The 21,829-nt window shown below is 36.2% G+C and overlaps 1 protein-coding gene across 1 annotated transcript; it reads right to left on the reverse strand.

Moving 5' to 3' along the window:
- Positions 1 to 14,913: 14,913 nt before the first annotated feature.
- On the reverse strand, positions 14,914 to 17,577 carry LOC145797473 (uncharacterized). Its single transcript, XM_082884613.1, has 6 exons — positions 17,155 to 17,577; positions 15,883 to 16,491; positions 15,506 to 15,798; positions 15,278 to 15,368; positions 15,114 to 15,191; positions 14,914 to 14,967 (listed from the first exon to the last, which is right to left on the reverse strand). The coding sequence occupies exons 1-6, from the start codon at positions 17,575 to 17,577 to the stop codon at positions 14,914 to 14,916; spliced, it is 1,548 nt and encodes a 515-aa protein (XP_082740739.1).
- Positions 17,578 to 21,829: the final 4,252 nt, after the last annotated feature.

The following is a 21,829-nucleotide window of genomic DNA, read 5'->3' on the forward strand; positions in this document are numbered from 1 at the left end:
AGTTATTTGGATAGTCTATGTCTTTCTTTTGAGCAAACCCACTGCCTAGATATGACCATATTACTCTTGCCTTTATACAATTTGTCCCCTCGAATACTAAAGCCTTTCACCTTAGTATATGAATTATAAAATCTTTCTCTATTTTCATCTGAATCAAATGTTTTTTTAAACATATCTTTTTCAATTAATTAATCTAGACGCTTAACATCTTTTTCAGTTAGGAGATCACTACAATTGATGATATCATCTTCATTATACTCACCATCATTAGTATCATCATCATCATCTAATTCATATATAATGTTATTCTTGTTTTGCTTAATGTTGTCTTCCATCTGCAATAAGTACAAGCAAATTAATTAGGAAATAACAAGTAAAGATGGTAAGTAGAATACTAAGTGATAAAATGGTAAGCGGTAAGTTCAGTCGCAAAGAATTGTAAGTAGAATGAGAACGAATGGTAAGTATTGCGTTTTTGAATGGTAATTAAACTCTAGTTACTATTTAATGAGTCTCTACTTACAATTTTATTATACTTTGCTTACTACTCAATTAACACCACTTACCGTTTAATAATACTCCATTAGACTTTAATTATTACTTAATGAGTTTTTATTTACTACTCAATTAAACTATACTTACTACTTAATTAAAAATGACTTATCAATCAATAAGACACCACTTCAATAGACTTAAGTTACTAACACTACAAGAAATGACACTTTTGGCTACTAAAATGTTGGTCGCCAAAAGTCTGATATTTGGTCGCTGAAACGATTTAGCGACTAAAAAGTTTTGTCGCCAAGTTCGTCACCTATACCCTGTCGGCGATAGTATTGGTGACTAAACTTTTTTTGGTCGCCGAAAGTGAAACATTTTCCTACTCAATTTGTTTTAGTCCACAAATGTTATCTTTTCGCGACTAAAACCTTTAGTGGCTGAATGTGACTTTTGGCTACTAACGTTCGTTTGGTCGGGGAAGGTGTTCCTTTTTGCTACTAAAGAATTGGTCACCAAAAGTGAACATTTGGCTACGAAACCTTAGTTAGTCGGCAAGGTGACATTTCGGTGACTAAATTGTTAGTCACTGAAAGTTGTACCGTAAAATTATTTCCAACGAGTAGAGACTAAATATTTTGGTCGCCAATAGAATACATAGTTTTAGCGACCATGGAATTTTGTCGATGTGACTTTTGCCGACTACAATTGATCGTAGCCAAAAACCTCTTAGGTTTCACTTCATTATTTTTTGCCACCAAACGTTTTAGTTGCCAAATGATGCCCTTTTTTTCCGTGACTAAAAAATTTAGTGGGCAATAGTTTCTTTCTCTCATTCTCAATTGTTTTAGCTACTAACTATTTGGTTGCAAAAACTTTTTTGGTTATGTTTTTACTACTAAATTATTAGTCGTCAAAACATTTGATTACGTATTTGGCTACCAAAATATTTGGTGGCCAAATACTTTTTTGTTGTTGTTGTCGTTTTTTTTTTAAAAAAAAATTCTAAACAACTTGTATCCATTATCAGTACAACCTGTACCTTGTATAAACAATATAAGCCATCAACGCTAAATATATTATCAACCATTCAACAACGTCCACACATTTCACTTCCAACCATCCAAAAATTTATATTGAACGTCCAATTCTATATATAATACAAATTTCATACGAACCAAGTCTAATCCAATGTCAATAATTTAATTCCATACATAATACAGGAATAACCAAATTAATTACCAAAAAGGATATATGTACCACAACAAAAATTTAATCTGTACTGCCCCAAAACTATTTTGTACCACGTGCTATGCTAATTTCTACCATGCCAAATTAGCTGATATTTACCACACCAAAAAAGTAATTTGTACAAACCACTATATATACGAATAGAGGTATAAAAACAATGCCTTCCCATACTTGTAAAAAAAATCATACCCACATTTGAGTGTCCAAAACCATTTGCAAAAAAAGAAAATTTCATTAGTTTGGTGCCTATAGAGGCACTTCTGGAATACATATAGCAATTGTATTAATTTCAAACATTAAAAGACAAGGAGAGTAATAGCTATTAAATAATGAAAGACACCCAAACATGGACTGGTAGACGAGCATCGATTCTATGAATTAATGCCAAAAGTTATGTTTATGGCAATTAAAAGGGCCACAGTCAACAAAAACACTAAACAATATACCAAAAATATTGTTCTACATAAACTAATAAGGAAAGAGTTAAACAAACTATAGTTTAAGATGGCATAACCAAAATAGTTACCCACGACATGGGCATTTCATGTTCTACCACATAAACACATTGTCGCCCCGTAAACGCTTTTTTCAAATATTTTTATGACATTTTCAACTCTAACTCCCAACATAGGTGTCCTATTTACATACCGTCTATCCCTACATGTCACATTTGGCACCGGGAAGCTTCCCGTTACGTAAAAACAGTGGTTCGGGGGCTGTTCTGCATTTTCGCCCTCCCAAAGCCTTTTTCGGACTAAATTTATGACATTTTCAACTCTAACTCCCAACGTATGTGTCCTATTTACGTACCGTCTGCTCTACATGTCACATTTGCCACCAAGAAGCTTCCCGTTACGTAAAAACAGTGGTTCGGGGGCTATTTTGCATTTTTGCCCCCCCCCGAACCCCTTTTTTCGACTAAATTAATGACATTTTCAACTCTAACTCCCAACGTACATGTCCTATTTATGTACTGTTTGCCCCTACATGTTAGATTTGGCACCAGGAAGCTTCCCGTTAGGTTAAAACAGTGCTTCGGGGGCTGTTTTACAATTTTGCCCCCCGAACCCCTTTTGTTTGACTAAATTTATGACATTTGCAACTCTAACTCCCAACGTATGTGTCCTATTTATGTACCGTCTATCCCTACATGTCACATTTGTCACAAGGAAGCTTCTCGTTACATAAAAATAGTGATTCGTGGGCTGTTTTACATTTTCCCCCCCGAACGCCTTTGTTCGACTAAATTAGTATTACATTTTCAACTCTAACTCCCAACGTATGTGTCCTATTTATGTACCGTCTGTCCCTACATGTCACATTTGTCATTGGGAAGCTTCCTTTTACATTAAAACAGTGGTTCGGTGGCTATTTTGAATTTTCGCCCCTCGAACCCCTTTTTTCGACTAAATTAATGACATTTTCAACTCTAACTCCCAACGTAGGTGTCCTATTTACGCCCCGTCTGTCCTTACATGTCACATTTGGCATCAAGAAGCTTCTCATTACATAAAAACAGTGGTTCGGGGGTTGTTTTGCATTTTCACCCCCCGAACGCCTTTTCTCGACTAAATTAGTATTACATTTTTAGCTCTAACTCCCAACGTATGTGTCCAATTTACGTACCGTTTGTCCCTACATGTCACATTTGTCATCGGGAAGCTTCTCGTTATGTTAAAACAATTTTTCAGGGGCTGTTTTCCATTTTCGCCCCCCAAACCCCTTTTATTCGACTAAATTTATGACTTTTCAACTCTAACTCCCAATGTATGTGTCCTATTTACATACTGTCTGTCCCTACATGTCACATTTGTCACTAGGAAGCTTCCTGTTATGTAAAAATAGTGGTTCAGGGGCTATTTTCCATTTTCGCCCTCCGAACCCTTTTTATTCGACTAAATTTATGACATTTTCAACTCTAACTCCCAACGTATGTGTCCTATTTATGTACCGTCTGTCCCTACATGGCACATTTGTCACCGAGAAGCTTCCCGTTATGTAAAAACAGTGGTTCGTGGGCTGTTTTACATTTTCGGCCCCCGAACGCCTTTGTTCGACTAAATTAGCATTACATTTTCAACTCTAACTCTCAATGTATGTGTCCTATTTACGTACCGTCTATCCCTACATGTCACATTTGTGATTGGGAAGCTTCCCTTTACGTTAAAATAGTGGTTCAGGGGTTGTTTTGCATTTTCGCCCCCCGAACCCCTTTTTTCGACTAAATTAATGACATTTTCAACTCTAACTCCCAACTTACGTGTCCTATTTACGTACCGTCTGTCCCTACATGGCACATTTGGCACCTGGAAGCTTCCCATTACATAAAAACAGTGGTTCGGGGGCTGTTTTTCATTTTTTTCCCCTGAACGCCTTTTCTTGACTAAATTAGTATTATATTTTCAAATCTAACTCCCAACGTATGTGTCCTGTTTATGTACCGTCTATCCCTACATGCCACATTTGTCTTCGGGAAGCTTCCTGTTACGTTAAAACAGTGGTTCAGGGGCTGTTTTCCATTTTCGCCTTCGAACGCCTTTTCTTGACTAAATTAGTATTACATATCCAACTCTAACTCCCAACGTATGTGTCCTATTTACGTACCGTCTGTCCTTACATGCCATATTTGTCACCGAGAAGCTTCCCCGTTACGTTAAAATAGTGGTTCGGGGGCTGCTTTCCATTTTGGCCCCCCGAAGCACTTTTGTTCGACTAAGTTTATGACATTTTCAACTATAACTCCCAACGTATGTGTCCTATTTATGTACCATCTGTCCCTACATGGCACATTTGTCATCGGGAAGCTTCCCATTACGTAAAAACAATGGTTCCAAGACTGTTTTGCATTTCCCCCCCGAACGTCTATGTCCGACTAAATTAGTATTACATTTTCAACTCTAACTCCCAACATATGTGTCTTATTTACATACCGTCTGTCCTTACATGTCACATTTTTCACCGGAAAGCTTCTCGTTATGTTAAAACAGTGGTTTGGGGGCTGTTTTCCATTTTTGCCCCCCGAACACCTTTTTTCGATTAAATTAATGACATTTTCAACTCTAACTCCCAACATAGGTGTCCTATTTACGTACCGTCTGGCCCTACATGTCACTTTTGGCACCGAGAAGCTTCCCATTACGTAAAAATAGTGGTTCGGGGGCTGTTTTGCATTTTTGCCCCCCGAATGCCTTTTTGCGACTAAATTAGTATTACATTTTCAACTCTAACTCCCAACGCATGTGTCCTATTTACGTACTGCCTGTCCCTACATGTCACATTTGTCACTGGAAAGCTTCTCGTTATGGGAAAAAAAGTGGTTCGGGGGCTGTTTTCCATTTTTGCCCCCCGAACCCCTTTTGTTCAACTAAATTAATGACATTTTCAACTCTAACTCCCAATGTAGGTGTCCTATTTACGTACCGTCTATCCCTACATGTCACATTTGTCACCAGGAAGCTTCCCGTTACGTAAAAACAGTGGTTCGGGGGCTGTTTTGCATTTTCGCCCCCCGAACGCCTTTTCCAACTAAATTAGTTTTACATTTTCAACTCTAACTCCCAACGTATGTGTCCTATTTACGTACCGTCTGTCCCTGCATGTCACATTTGTCACCAGGAAGCTTCCCGTTACGTTAAAACAGTGGTTCAGGGGCTGTTTTGTAGTTTTGCCCCCCAAACCCCTTTTTCCAACTACTTTTATGGCATTATCAACATAATTTGGCTAATCTTGGATGTGGTCCCTATCCTTGGGAGTTAGTCTGCCTCACAAATTCAATGGACAAGATTAAACAAATAGAACAAACGAAGCAATTATATCAAATCCACCACTGCCACTGCTTACAGCCCCTTGGTAGCCCAAGTACACCAAGACAAAGGCACCTACTATTTCCTGACACTCGAAGGAACCAAAAAAACATGCCAACCATAAGACAAAGCCAATCACGATTTTGAAAGCATCATGTATTATTTTCGGATAACCTTGAGCATCTGAGTAAAAATTTTGAACGTGATTAGATGTCGATTGATAAATGTATAAATTAATAAAAACTCAAATCTCCTAAACAACCAAATGTTATAGCACATTCTCTAACAATGACAGATATAAGTGAGCAATCAGATCAGTGCACCACTGGATGTTACATGAAGGCACAAAATCTATATATTTCAAATTACTGCATAAATATTATCACATTCCTACATTATGTATGATTGAAGGCACAAATCTATATATTTAAAATTGTTGTGTAATATTATCGCATTTCTACATTATGTATGATTGAAGGCACAAAATCTATATATTTCAAAGAACTATGTAATATTATCACATTTCGACATTATGTAATGATTGAGTTAATATTCAAAATACCACTGTTGAAAACAACATGCTACTTTAAACGAAACATGAAATTTACTATGTTTTTTTAACATTTTGCTACTATGGTTAATCTTAATCAAGTAAATATGTTAAATAGAATTTCACTGTTAAGAAAACTCAATACCAAACTCTAGTAACTACACAAGAAATCAATTGCAGAAATAACATTCGCATTTTAGTGCATATTTCAGTCAGCCCTAATGATAGGTCTTATTTTTTCCCTCATAATCTACCTTAACTAAAAGCAGTTCTCATAGTGTCTGTTTCGTATTCATTTACAGTGGCCTCTAACAAGACTAAACTTTGCACCAAAAAAGGAGGTAACATTCTACAAACTAGGAATGTTGTTAGCCAATAAAAATCTAGGAATGAGTATAAAGAATCAGGTCAGAAACTTAAAAACAAAAGTTAAAGCGAACATATTTAAACAATTCCTATTGAATTTGTGAGGCAGATTCCAAATTGATGACATTTTCAACTCTTAAAGCGAACATATTTAAACAAAGTAATGTGACATTAATGAAATTGTTCTTACCAAAACCAACTTAGATTCCCAAGACTTGTGACAGTTTGGCAACAACGTTATTAAGATGCTCGACCTTTGTATTTGTCTCCTCCCTTGATTTTTGTCCCTCCTCCCGCTCTTTTAACATCTCATTGGCTAATTGAATGCGCTCCTTTCGCTCTTTCAACATCTGATTGTAATATGCCTTGCGCTCCTCTTACTCTTTCATTAACTCATCATGATCTTTTTGTCGCTCCTCACAAAGTGCCTCCACCTCAGCTTGCATTGCCTCCATGTCCTTATCGCGTGCTCGTGATGCAGCTATGGTAGAGGGTTGTAGATCACTCCCAAATCCAAGCAAGTACCTTTTCTTCTGTCCAAGCACTTGCCTTGAAAGCTCCTCCTGTGTCAATGGCGTCCCCGACTTGATGGCAGCCGCTTGTACATTGACCATCTCTTGCTATCATTGCAAATAAATAAGGCAAAGAAAGGTAACTAACATATATTTATTATTGGGTACAAAGTAAAGTCATATTGAATACAATATTTCATTGTTACATACTTACATGTAGCTCACCGCATTTCGGATGGATCCAGTCATTCTTTTTTTTTTGGAAGTGTGGCCGTCCTCATAGAACTTAGGAAAATCCAACTCTCTAATTTTTGCTACTTGTTAACACATCAACGTATAAAACAATGACACTTTAAGCAGATTTTTGCAGACAGATTTTTTGCAGACACTATGTATAATAAAAGAGTTTTTGCAGAAAGATTTGTAGTTTAGACAGATTTCAAATTCAAACAGAGTATCATTAACATATTTTTTCAAATAGATTTTTTTGCAGATTTTTTCAAACAGATTTTTGCAAATTTTTTCAAACAGATTTTTGTAGATTTTTTCAAATAGAATTCAAACAGATTTTTTTAGACCGATTTTTGCAGACAGATTTCAAATTCAAACAAAGTATCATTAACAGATTTGTAGTTTAGATAGATTTTGAATTCAAATGTGTGGCAAGGGTATCATTAACAGATTTGTTTCAGGCAAATTTTTTGTAGACAGTAGATGTTTAATAACAGAGTTTTTGCAACCAGATTTGTAGACAGAGTTTTTGCAGACAGATTTGTAGACAGAGTTTTTGCAGATAGCAATAACCCGTGGTGTTGAAAACATAAATATTTTACTTAAATGTCTGAGAATGTTATATATTTATACATTTCACGTAATGGTTATTTTTTCCATAGTGTTATTTTAATGAGCACAAAATCCTTTTTTTTTTTTTTTGTGATAATACAACTACTTACCTAGAAAGAGAAAAAAAAGCATAAAATGGAAATATAGCTCTTCTTCTTTTGCTTTATAGTTTAATAACAGTACTAATAGACTCCAAATTGCCCCTAAAAATCACAACATAACATTTTCATATCCAAACAACATATAATGGATTTAATTTTAAATAAAATCAATCTCACTATAGCATCCATTGCGATAGGAAATGAGCGAGACCCATTAGTATGATTGTACGGCAATTGACTCCTATTACTCTTGCCAACTTTTGACCGTTTCTAAAAATAAGACAAGCAGATAAACAATTTTTTGGTAAATATTAAGGCATATCACATTTTGGCATAGATGTGTGTACTCTTTCTAGTCTATTATTTTACCTGGTGAGATGCATCTTGCCATGCCACATTGATCAAATGCTTCCAATAATCTAAACTCACCCCTAGTGGCGAATGAGCATAGATCTCATCACTTGGAAGTCCTTTTAACAGTTCGAATTCTTGCTTCAAGGTGTACCTCCAATCTTTGTACAACCCGTATGCCTTCTTATTCACAATCTGTTGTGCTTGTAAGTCATTGTGGAAATCGTCTCCAATTTCAAACTTGTCCTACAAGCATAACAAATGGAAATTACAATCATTAAATAAAAGTCTTTCTTATAAGTATACATAATACAATTACATCTTGTGGACAAGTAATATCAATTACAAGAATAGCTTGGATGACGGCAGATTTTGTAGTCTCATCCAGATCCAGCCATGACTTGACATCTTTCAGAGGGCACATGCTCCTAATTTGAATTGCTAATTCGTTAATTGCTGGAGTGGCACACTTGTCAGTCATTGCATTCAACGCACGATCAATGTGAACATAACACTTTTCCCTTTTCTTGGCTCTAATTATTTTTTGTATTCCTTTGCCAAGTGTCAGTCCGTGTACACATGTGGGCTTCGAAGTCCCTGTTAACAAAATAACAATACAAAAATTATAAATAATGGCAAGTGATAATTGACAAATTTGATACACTTTGATCTTACCTACGCCACTCGGTTGTGTTTCGGATGGGGCTTGTGTCTCATCAGAATCGACCAATGATGGGCTAGTGGCATGATGAGATGGTCCCACATTTGATCGTATGGGGACAACAGGAGATGGAGCGACCGTTGATCCTAAAGGAATAGCAGTCGGCGAGTCTGTTATTGTGTTCGTGAGTGTCTTTTTCCGAAGCTGACCAGTCTTGAAACCAGGAACCATTTTTCAAACTACAACAACACAAGTAACACCATAAAGCATGATATACATGAAATAAAATACATTATAAAGCATGAAATACACGAAATAAATTAGACAAAAATAAATTAGAAAGCATGAAATAACTCAACTAACAGATGCTTAATTACATTATAAAGCATGATATACATGAACTAAATTAGACAAAAACAATAAAATAAAATAAAATAAATTCGTCACAGAAAACTTTCAGTGGGACTTACTTTTAAAAATAAATTTGAACCACACAATCATTTTCTACGTTCGGTTTTTATGTGAGTAGTAATACACCGGGCCATCATATTCTATTCTATAAACAACAATTGCATTTAAATCATGTAAGAACTTGCATTTTCTCACCCTTCCTTTGCACATTCAAATCATGTAAAATCATCTTGAACAAACAAAACGACATGAATAATCTTGTCAGTTTTAATGCTCCAGAGTGACCTCAATCAAAACTAGGATTATGCCTACTACAAAACAAATCAACCACAATAAAAGCACACATTAAGAGCCCAAAAATAGGTAGCTCGACCCACAAATTATTGGCCAGTGGTTTCTTTACTATCTTTCCCCCTCTTCACGGGTATGCCAATTGCAAGGTTCCCGAAAATGACATCCTCTCTTTCTCAAGACAAAATCTCTACACCGGGCTCTTGGATCCGAATAGAAGTTCTTGACAAACTTGCTTCAAGCTCATTTAACTCATCCAAGTCCAACTCATCATCGTTGTCATCAACATCAGGAAAAGCTTTTTCAGAATCAGCAACTACACTAGTAGAAGTGCTTGGACCTTCTGCCAAAGGATTTTTCTGGACCTGAAATTTAACACAATCAAATTCAAACCATAAAAGCCAGCCAAACTGATTCATGCAAGGCACAACTTATGGATATTCGTGCAATGATAAATATGAACAGAACACGCATGCCACAAATGTTGCAACCTATCATAGTTGTAAAGGCCATGCTATAAAATTTTGAGACATCATGTGCCTATCGGATTGTAAGACCACCTCCAAAAGAAGTACAGCAGGCCACATGGTAAATGGGTAATGGGTTTTGTTGTGTCACGTGGGCAAAACAGCCCTCCAAAACCAAATTTGCTACTTGCTCGAAACACAATAGCTTCGTTGTTTTCTGTCTTGCATGGCAAATTTATTATTTTGATTGTAATAATGATCGGGCTCATGGAATTGTTCAGAGACTATTTTTCATAAAGTGACATAATAGCTAAAAGGCAAAAAAAGTAAGAAAATAATGAAGGTTGCTACTTCTATTGGAATGTCATATCTTAAACATAGCAAATGGAGGTGGCAAATATGCCCAAGCACAACATAAGCTTAGACAAATAACATAAGCTTAGAAAAACAAAAGTACAACTACCCCTATACTTTATCCTAACCCTGATAGTTTGACCTATCTATCCCTATACTTGAGCCTACCCTATTAATGCTCTCCAAAACTTTTTTCTTTATTAGAATCTGGTTTGGTCAAACACAATTGGGTCAGGGAATTTTGCCATCCCTAACCACAATGAAATAGGCTTATTCTTGATTTCCAAAATTTTCATCATTACAAGTACTGCCAAGTTATGCCATTCAAATAAATGCCCCAAGTCACACTGAGGGTGCACTTCACATAGATTATACCAATCAATAATATCAACTAAAAAAGGCCAGGCCACTTAAATTCAAAATGGAATTTTCAAACATTATTATATCTGAAGGAACAAAAAAGCGTGCATTAAATGATCAATTAAGACAATTACACTACAGCATTTCTTGTTCAATGCTTGCAACAATTGTAAGCATTAGATAGACCAAAACTAGATGTAAATGTGTCCTTCAAAACTAGTCGTGGATGTGTTCCATTATGTGCTATTTTCCTAGTTTTCCTGTCAAACAATTGCTTTATTTCCCAGCCAAATGATACACATGAAGAATGTAGATTCATAAGTAACATAAATGTCATCTTACATGTTCAAAAGCATAGGTAAGACCACCAATACAGAGACAAATTATCCAAAGCATAGGATTGAAATCATTTGATAATCCTACTTTTCCACCCTTACTAGGTATGACCAATCAAATGCAACATGTTTATATATTACTTGCAAAATTCAAATCATCAACACTTACCAACAAAGACAACAAAGAAAGAAAGAAAAATAGAAGTCCAACATGTTCTAACTAGAAGTTAAGCAATAATCACAATTGCACAATAACCAAATTATTTTCATGTGTGATTACAATAGTCAATGACATATGTAGCCTTCCACAAATTGGTTGTTTAACCTAACCTGAACAATTTTGTTACTTGCCATCTTATAGAATTTTCATAATTTATAGAGGTGTTTGAGATAATCTATAGAGTTGTTTGAGATAAATTTGAATTCCGATAAGAGGCCACCCTACCCAACCTGATCCGCGAGCACCCCTAATTTAAATTATTAACCTTTATGGATACAAGATATGTGGTGCCTTGCCTTGCCTCAAATGAGTTCAATGATAACTAAGGACATTACTAGCTAGTAAATGATGCATTTTGTATAAGTAAATTCCCTTTATGCAGCCCTTGGGTTGGGAACAAATTCATTTGGGTGGAAAACTTTATGTTAAAAGGATCCGATGTAACCACTTTATTAGACATGATAATATCTCCAATTATTAGAAAGATGAGGAAAAATCACACCACATCCTAGATATGTAATGCAAACACTATTCAGAAAGCAAATTTACTGAACAAAAGACTATCAACAAACTCTATCAAAATGCTGTGAATCTGTCCATTACATGCAGTAAAGGCAACCAGGTGAGGAGGACTCTAAACCCATGAAGTTTTGTTATTTCAATTTACTATCCAATTAAGAAAAAAACAAATGGTTTACAAATCAATAAACTAATCTATTTTGGAAACTTCAACAATTGCAATGGAAGCATAATAGAAGTTTGACTAGCACCAATTGTTCAAAAATAAAAAAATAAAAACATGATCACTATATATCTGCATGAAGTATGCAAAATTCTGCTAGTGTAACTTTCATTTTAGTGTAAATTTGGTCTTATTTCACATGCTTTATCATCCTCTCAGTTTTTAAAAGATTTAATTCTCCACATACACCAAATACAACTAGCGTTTTATATCTACGACATATTGACATTTACAAACAGAGAGTCCCCATTTTATAATGAGTTTGATTTGAATTGGTGCACCAATTGCACATTCACATTGCTCTAATTATTGCATGAACTAAAGCATGATATACATCAAGATTCTACATCAACATCTGTATCAAAATCACTTCGTAGGTCATATTCTTTGTCTGGGTCGTCACCCTCCCTCATTAATCCATCTTCATCATCACAGATAAAGGCATCATCTGTAACACTCTTGGCTTCTACACCTCTGACAGATTGCAAAACTTCCATTGGAATAATTTCAGATTCAATATCATGTCGACGCAAAACCACATCATCACCAATAGCCATAGCATGTACGACCTCAGTGGTTTTTTCTTGTTGGAACACATCATCAAGTTCTACGTCATCCATCTCTGGTGTAACGCCCTCAAAATAACAACAATAAACCCATCAGATAAGACATGCATTTACATATAAACTAACCACATTCTTTTATTCATTAGAGTTCCATTACATAAGTATTACATGTTAACATCAAAACAAAATGCCCTACGGGCTTACAGCTTTCCAAGTTAACACTTGGTTACAACAAAGAGTACTAACTCGTTTACACATTAAGCCCTTGGCTTGAAGTTACATGTAATACATCAAAAGTTAAGCGACAAAAGTATGCCCGCCTCTAGCCTCCCAGCTATATCCTTGGAGGTGGCATGCTACCTGCACCTGAAAATGATATTCCCATATAGGGTGAGCCACAGCCCAGTAGAAATACACTAAACCAACCATGAACAATGACTAAAATATTAGCAATTGATAGATGGCCAACACTGATACAATCACATAAATCACATATTTATGTCATACAACTTATGAGTCTAAGTTACCTTTCATTTTCCCTTTTTCAACAGATAAGCATGCTAGCTCTATCATCATTTCCACAGATATGTATAAAAACTATATCTCACATTCAAATAAGCATAAAAGCTATATCCACATTCTCAACAGATATGTATAACAACAATATCCCACATTCACAGATAAGCATATAAGCTGTATCCACACTTTACTAAGATAAGCATATAAGCTCTATCTTCACTTCTCTAGACAAGCATATGAGTTGTATCTACGGAGTTCATCCCCTATCTTCTCCCAACACTATCCGGTTTAGAGGTACATCCCCTATCTTCCCCTAAACCGCGGAGTACATCCCTTATCTCCTCCTCTACACATAACGTATATAAACACATTGGTTCTATATACAATCATCCAATACATACAGTTAATGTATTCTATCAACCGTCAAGTTCCAAGACACATTTCATTGATTAGTTTCAGTTTACCTAATCATCATGCATTGTCTACAACAATCACGACTATCCTCCACCGATAGCCCAAGCAGTTATTTCTAAACAGAAAATAAATGCACAATGGATATTCAATCAACATTTCATTTCTTCATTCTTCTCAATTAATTATCCCAATTAATTAAACAATGTAATTAGGTCAATTCCCATAATTAACATTCCAACCCTTAGGTCCCATTCTCATCAATGATTTAACATTTATTCCATTTCTCTATTCCAAACATGCATCTAGGTTTATTATGAACAAAAGCCCAACTTTTGTAAAATTACACAAAAGCCCCAAACTTTCACAAAATTACCAAACCAAGCCCAACATCTCAAAATACCAAAATTTAAAGACAAAACCCATAGAGAGGAGTAGGATATCCCTACCTCGAAGTTTTAGCCAAAAAGGAGATGAAGACTCGAAGATCAACGTGCTCCAAATCCAAACTTTTTCAGATTAAATCGAAGCCCTCAACGCCCTCTATCTTTTTAACAAAGGCCCTAGGCTAGATTCACACTCTAGGGAGATCAAATCTTAGAGAGAATATAAGTGTAGAGAGAGAGAGTCTCGGATTTAGGTTTTGCTCAAAGAAAGGAAGTGAAAAAGTGATGTTTAAAATGCTACTGTCCGCTGATATAAAACACGCTCGCTCGAGCGAAGACTTGGTCGCTCGAGCGACCAGACACAGAAAACTCTCGCTCGAGCCAAGAAGTTCTCGATCGAGCGAAGAAAAACCCAGACCGCTCGAGCGAAGGAAGCTCGCTCGAGCCAAGAAAGGCAACTCTCAGGTCTAGAACCAGACGCAACACTACTCTCGCTCGAGCGACAAACTCCTCGCTCGAGCGAAGGACCAAAAATCTGGGCAGCAACACTAGGCTCCCAAACACAACCAACCTGTAACAAACCTGCCCAACACATCTTATAACTCAATATACAAAGTAAAGAGGATGCAAACTAGATAATAAACAACAACCAACATCCACGGACACATGTCCGGATCACTGTACAACAAGGGTAAACCTGGGATCGCTATATCTGGCACATCCCAAAATCCTCAATGTTGAAACTTTTCTACGACTCTCCAATTGGTACCTAATTTGGTGTCATTAACATAGAATACTTGTTCAACTTGACTTGGTAATACAAATGAGTCATCTTTGTACCATTGACTTCTTACATCAATTGTTGTCAAATGTGGTTCTACACGCATAGTTCTACTACTACTGGTGTTAAACCATTCACATTGGAATAATATAATTCAACATCTGAACAAATAGTTCATTTCCCACACTCTGCACAAGTGTCCATAGAAGTGTATCAATTGGTCTTCATGCTTCCCTTCCATGACTAATCCACTATTCTAACTTTTGTGACGGTTGTCACGGTCGATAGTATGAAAATGGACACCATTACAAATACATCTTGAATATGTGTTTACTAAGCCACTAGGACCATTGGCTAATGACCATATCTCATCAGTTGCTTCGGGGGAAACTTGGCTCCGCAATTCATTCATCTACATGAAGAACATGTGTCATGTTATAAGCATGCACAATATTAACGTAATGTACGATTAATTGTATGCGGAGAATACTAGCTTACATGATCTTTGAACCATTTAGGGAATTCTTTGCATTGTCTGTTTTCGATGTCAAATGCACCGGCTCTTTGTTGTAACAAGTTCTTGTGCTCCCTAGTTACAAGAAATGAGATTCAACAATATTTACTAAGATAAAGACTAATCAATTTATAACTATAACATTCTAAATACGTTTGAAGGATTCATACTCTACGTTTTTTTCCACTTCTGTGCTGTTGTGTAGGACAAACCAATAAGCCATCTCGCGTTTAGCTACAGACACATCGAACGCCCTAGTCAGTAGACCAAAGGGACGGACATTTTGAGTGAATACTGCCAACCCTGGGCCACGGTCACCCATGTCATAATTCCTTTCTGGGCAGTTAAACAATGTTTCAACTCCATCCAAATACATTGAACATAATGTTGTACATTCTTTGGAAATGTAAGCCTTGGCAATAGAATCTTCAGGATGAGCTTTGTTGGCCACAAACCCTTTTAGACGGCCAAGTAACCTAACGATCAAGTCGATGACAATGTTATACTGCAATCTTTATATCAACACTAAAGCGTTAATTAAAATTTGACACTAATAATAGGGTTGGGTTAATACCTCTCAATTGGGTACCTCCATCGATATTGCATTGGGCCTCCAAGCATAGCCTCTCGAGGCAAGTGAATTGCCAAGTGGACCATGACATCCAAAAAAAGCTGGCGGAAAAATCTTCTCAAGCTTACAAAGTATGAGTACGATTTGTTTATCCAATTTCTCCAAATCTAAACGCCTCAATGTCTTTAAACACAACTGTTTGAAGAAATTTCCCAACTCAAAAAGTGTGGTTCCAATTTCCTTATTAAGGTAGCCACGCATCCCAATGGGAAGAAGTCGTTGTATAAGGACATGACAGTCATGACTTTTGAGGCCAGATAATTTTCTAGCTTGAGTGGTCACGCAATTGGAGATATTTGCTGCATAGCCATCAGGGTGCTTAATTGATTTCAAGAAATCACAAAATCCTTCTCTCTCTTTCATAGACAATGTGTACAATACGAGAGGCTTTTCAAAGGACCCATTAGAATGCCTTTTCAAGTGTAACTCTTTACGTATTCTCATGTCCTCCAAACCTAAGCGTGCTTTGTCCGTGTCCTTGTTCTTTCCATCTATGCTCAAAAGTGTCCCAACGACATTGTCACATATATTCTTTTCAATATGCATGACATCAAGGTTGTGTCGAAGCTTCAACGTTTTCCAATAGGGAAAGTCAAACATAATGCTTCTCTTGGTCCAATTCAAATTTTGATTTTCATTCCTTTGTCATTTTTGATTTTGTGGGTGCTTTCCATACTGCTTGTAAGTCCCAGAATTAATTTGCTCTAGTATTTGTTCCCCCGATAAGTCCAAAGGTTTGGATCTATGCTCCATTTGACCGTTAAAGAGCTTACTTGTTCGCCAAGTGTGGTTCTTAGGCAAGTAGCGATGAGCACCCATGTACCCTATTTTACTTCGCAAACCCTGGGACGATGCATTATTGTTACAATTAGGGCAAGCCAAGTAATCCTTTGTACTCCACCCAGACATGTTACCATATGCAGGGAAGTCATTTATGGTCCACATTACCGCCGCACGCATTCTAAAAATTTTCCCGTTCGATGCATCATATGTTTGCACACTATGCTCCCACAAATTCTTCAATTCTTCTATTAAAGGTTGCAAGTAAACGTCAATGTCTCTTTCAAGTGCCGAACGTCTCGGAATAAGCAATGACATCATGCAAAATGGTTTTTTCATACACTTCCACGGTGGGAGATTGTAAGGCATTAAGATTACGGGCCACATACTATATGATGTGCTCATATTTCCAAATGGATTGAAACTATCTATTGCCAGCCCTAGCCTTACATTTCGAGAGTCATCAGAAAACGTCGAATGTTGCTTATCAAAGTCTTTCCATGCTTCACCATCGACTGGATGCCTTAATATGTCATCATCCACACGCTTCTCATTGTGCCATCTCATATCTGTGGCTGTTTTTTTGGACATATACAGCCTTTTTAACCTCGGTGTCAAAGAAAAATACCGCAAGACCTTGTGTGGAATCTTTTTACCACCATTATTGTTCAACTTGTATCTACGCGCGTCACATGTAGGGCATTTCTCCAAATTTGCACTCTCCTTCCAAAATAGTGCACAATCATTCTTGCACGAATGAATTGTTTCATATCCCAAATCCAAGTCACGTAAGAACTTCTTAGCATCATATAGTGTCCATGGAATAGTTTGATCACATTTTGGTAGAATGTCCTTGAATACCTGCATAACCATATCGAATGACTTGTTGCTTCATTTGTTATACACCTTCACATGAAGCATCTTAATGATAAATGATAACACAGAGAACTTTTCACATGTCGGGTAAACTTTGCATTGTGCATCTTCGAATAACTTAATGAACTTATGCAAATCCTCCCTCTCCAAACTATTAGGTTCCTCGTCGGTATGATCATCCATAAGACCATTCATGTAAATTTCTTCCAACACAATAGGCAATTCACCCATGATCGGATCATCGATATCTGTCATACATTCACCACTACCTCCACATTGGTCATTTGATACACCAGGATAAGACACGGGAACTTGTTCCCCGTGGTGCACCCAAGTTATATACGAAGATGCCATTCCTCTTCGGATCAAGTGCATCCACACAACTTGCCTGCTATATTTTGTGCCATTAATGCAATTGACACACGGACACCTAATTTCATCCTCTACGCCTAAATTTGCCATAGCAAAATCAAGGAATGACTTCACTCCTTGTTGATACTCTTTACTTGTCAACCTATTATTTATCATCATCCAACTCTTGTCCATTTTTTGTCACCTATAACTCAAGCAAAGATTAATTGAGGAACAAATGAGAACACGTGTTTTAAGTTGAGATAGATTATCTTGTTTTTTCATTCACTATGTGGCTTGTCACATAAATCTCTTTTAGGGTGGGATCAAATGAAACGATTTGTACCATGAGGGGCCTGTCTTTCCCTAACACCTAAGTTAACATATGTATGAAGTTCTTATAAGTACCAATATATATATATATATATATCCATCCATGGCCAGAAAAAAGAAATAAAAGAAATAAAAAATTGTCTATTGCCAATGTCGGAAGTCTGATAATTTTGTCATATCATTAGAATACAGTAGGCATATAAGCCTCTAACTCCAAAATTGTCTATATAGCCAATGTCGGGACTTTGATGATCTTGTCATATAATTAGAATACATTAAGCATATAAGCATCTAACTTAATTTGAGCATTCATAATCATTACATAGATAAGTATTCCAGCAAAACTATTGAATGAATAAAGAAACAAATATAATTCAGTCTATGCTTTACATATATACATATACATCCTTTAATACATAATAAACGATAAGTGTGTGTATCAGCATATATAACACCATCACATGCTCGTCATGTTCGTGTCATGCTTATTTAAAGCTGACCAGATAAACAGACGTGTTTCTTGTCAATAAGTAGGAAAGAAATTGTCACACGGAAGCTCAATTCAATTTGTTAAACGCAGGGTAACAACACAGACATGGTTTCAAATTTCAAACAAGCAAAATGTTCAAAGTATGGTCTTTTCTCAACCAAGTGAAACAAAAAAAAGAAAGTAATCCAAAACTTAAGGCAGCAAACGTTTTGTCCAAATACGTATAAAATTGAATGTTATTATTCTTCTTTTCAATACCTTATGGTCCTTATAGTTTATATTTAATTCAACATTCAGAATCAAACTAAGAAGTAACACTCTCAAAAATAATTACCATCTACTGAGAACTTAATATACTGTCAACTTATTGCTACTTGTTCTATGATGGAGATGATCAAATCAACAAAGGTTCCTATCCGACTTATGTTGAATACAGTCTAGTCGTAGTTATGTTGCAAGAAGTTCATTGATGTCCTTTCGTTGCTACTCAAAGAATAAAATATGAGTAAATGAGAGATTGCAAACAATTTCCACAGAGAGAGAGAGAGAGAGAGAGAGGGGGGGGAAAAGTTACCTATAGTTGTGAAGAGTGCTCTGCAGTTGCTGATGGAATTATTGTCGTTGGAACTGGAACTGCCAAGCTGGTTTGTACAAGAAAATGTTTCCTACCAAAAATGAAATAGCATTTCCTTAGCTAATTTCATAAATATACTCACATTATACTAGAATTTTCGATAATGTTTTATGATCAACAGAGGTCAATGGACTATAAGATTGAGCCGCATCATAATCAACACAAGATTTCACCCATTTAGCTAAAATTGAATTAGAAACAACATCCAAATACAGAAGCTAAAATTGCAATATAGATATACTCAATCTCCTCCACCACAACCCTAGCCACATCCACATCCACATCCACATCCACATCCACATCCACATCAGTTACAAGCAAACCCATCAGTTACCACACTTCAATTAATATATGAAAAACAAATTAACATCTCCACAGAAAATGAAGGGAATTTAAACTCAAATTCTCATTAAAATGGCAGAAAATGCAAAACCCATCAAGAAATGGACTCAAAATTCACATAAAAGTAAGAGAAATAGCAAAACAAGTATGGATTAGAAACCCATGAAATGCCTATGCATATGCAGGCAAGGAAAGGGGCTGCTACCTACATTCATCCACCAAAGTCAAAAAAATTCTCCTCAAACATATTGCCAACTTAAATCTGAACATGAAATTTGATGTATCGTGATCTCCTTTAAGTTTCAATAGAAAAGGCACCAACATCGTGAAAAAGTTGTATAACTAGCAGCTGGGAGAGGGAGAGAGAGAGAGAGAAAAAAAAAAAATAGCAACTTGCACCAGTGTAAAATATCATTATTAGCCCGCAATAATCTTAAACTCTTTCGTTGGACCTTACTTCGAACCAAGCCCATCGCATGGGTCAACTGCCATGCCCATCATGCTTCTGTAATATAAGTCATATAGCACTCCAATCTAGAGAATTTTTTTATGTTTTAGATTTCTATAAGAAAAGGTTTAGATTATGGATCGAACAGCTAGGTATATCCACATACATGTTTGCCGAGAGAAAGGAATTATATGTTGGTGAACTATTTGCTAACATTAGTAATGTGTTATAAAATGGAATTTCAATAAATGAAAAAATGAAACTGACATTATGTATGCATGCATAATAAAAGTAGAAAAATTCAATGAATTTAACAAATTATGAGACTTGAGGCTTTAAATGGCAGAGCATTATAGTTGTTGGTAGCCTCAAATTCTAAAGATTGATACTCAAATAGATATGGCAAGTCCTACAATAAAAATCCATTATATATCATTCTCAATCCAAATTGGAGGGCTCTTTGGATTTCTGAGCATAGTCTAGACAAGCAAGAAATTACTATTAGTTCAGTTCTAATTTCAATAACATCTCAGCCCAAGCATTGCCCTAATTTTTAATTTCAACCACATTTCAATAACAATGCCCTAATTTTTAGCATTTTCTATATGATTTATGTGTATATATGTATATGTATGTATGTATGTATGTGTGTGTGCGTAAATAGAGACAGAGAAAGAGAGAGGGAGACAGTGAGAAGGAGACAGAGAAATCGAGAGGGAGATACAGAGAGAGGGAAAGACAGATACGAAATAGAGGACATACCTGGGAGGGAGCCAAAACGATGATCCAACAACCCCTGCGGTGATAGCGATGGAGACAAAGCTATAGAGAAGAGGGCAGATGCGTGAGTGAGACGTAGTCATAGAGGTGTGGGTGTACCAGTGTATAATCGATTATATATGGGATCAAGGTTGTGTATATATGATTTGTGTGTGTGTATATATGTATATATATATGCATGTATGTGTGTGTGTGTGTAAACAACGAGAGAGAGAAAGAGGGAAACCGAGAGGCCTCTGTGAGGAGGAGACAGAAATCGAGAGGGAGATACAAAGAGATAGAGGCGAAATAAAGGACATACTTGAGAGGGAGACAAAGTGATGATCCAGCAAGCCTTGCGATGATGGCGATGGAGACAGAGCAGTGACAGAAGCGGGAGTGAGAGAGGGAGGGAAATGGACTTCTATTGCAATAAAAATAAAACTTTTTACCAATTTATTCCCGACCAAAATTCAAATTTGGTCGCTAATGTTTTTAATATTCCCTCCTGAATTTTTTGCCACGTTTGGCTACTGAATTATAGTTGGTAAAGATTTTAGATTTAGCGACCAAAATAAAAATAGTCGCCCAAAACCTTATTTTACACGACTAAAACATTTTAGTAACCAAAAATGAATTAATAATATCTAAAGACTGTGCAATTAGCGACCAATATCATTTTTAGTCATCCAAAATGATATTTTTAACAACTAACATGTAATTAGTCACCAAAAGTAAAGACAATACTGGCTAAATGTATTTTTACCGACCAAAAAGTTTTAGTAGCTAATGCATGTACCTTTGGCAACTAAATATTGTTTAGTAGCTAATGTGTCTACCATTGGCGACAAACAAATTTTTAGTAGCTAATGTGTATACCTTTGGCGACTAA

The sequence above is a fragment of the Camellia sinensis genome, chromosome 8 (genome assembly GCF_055761805.1).
Source record: "Camellia sinensis isolate YWXY chromosome 8, ASM5576180v1, whole genome shotgun sequence".
Lineage (NCBI taxonomy): Eukaryota > Viridiplantae > Streptophyta > Magnoliopsida > Ericales > Theaceae > Camellia > Camellia sinensis.

Excerpts from the sequence above, each read along its gene's own strand:
- LOC145797473 (XM_082884613.1), bottom strand. The coding sequence starts at position 17,577 with ATGGTTATGCAGGTATTCAAGGACATTCTACCAAAATGTGATCAAACT. Across the intron at positions 15,369-15,505 it reads AAACGCGAGATGGCTTATTG|GGAGCACAAGAACTTGTTAC; the intron begins GTTTGTCCTACA and ends TCTTGTAACTAG. Across the intron at positions 14,968-15,113 it reads CCAATGGTCCTAGTGGCTTA|AGTGTGGGAAATGAACTATT; the intron begins GTAAACACATAT and ends ACACTTGTGCAG.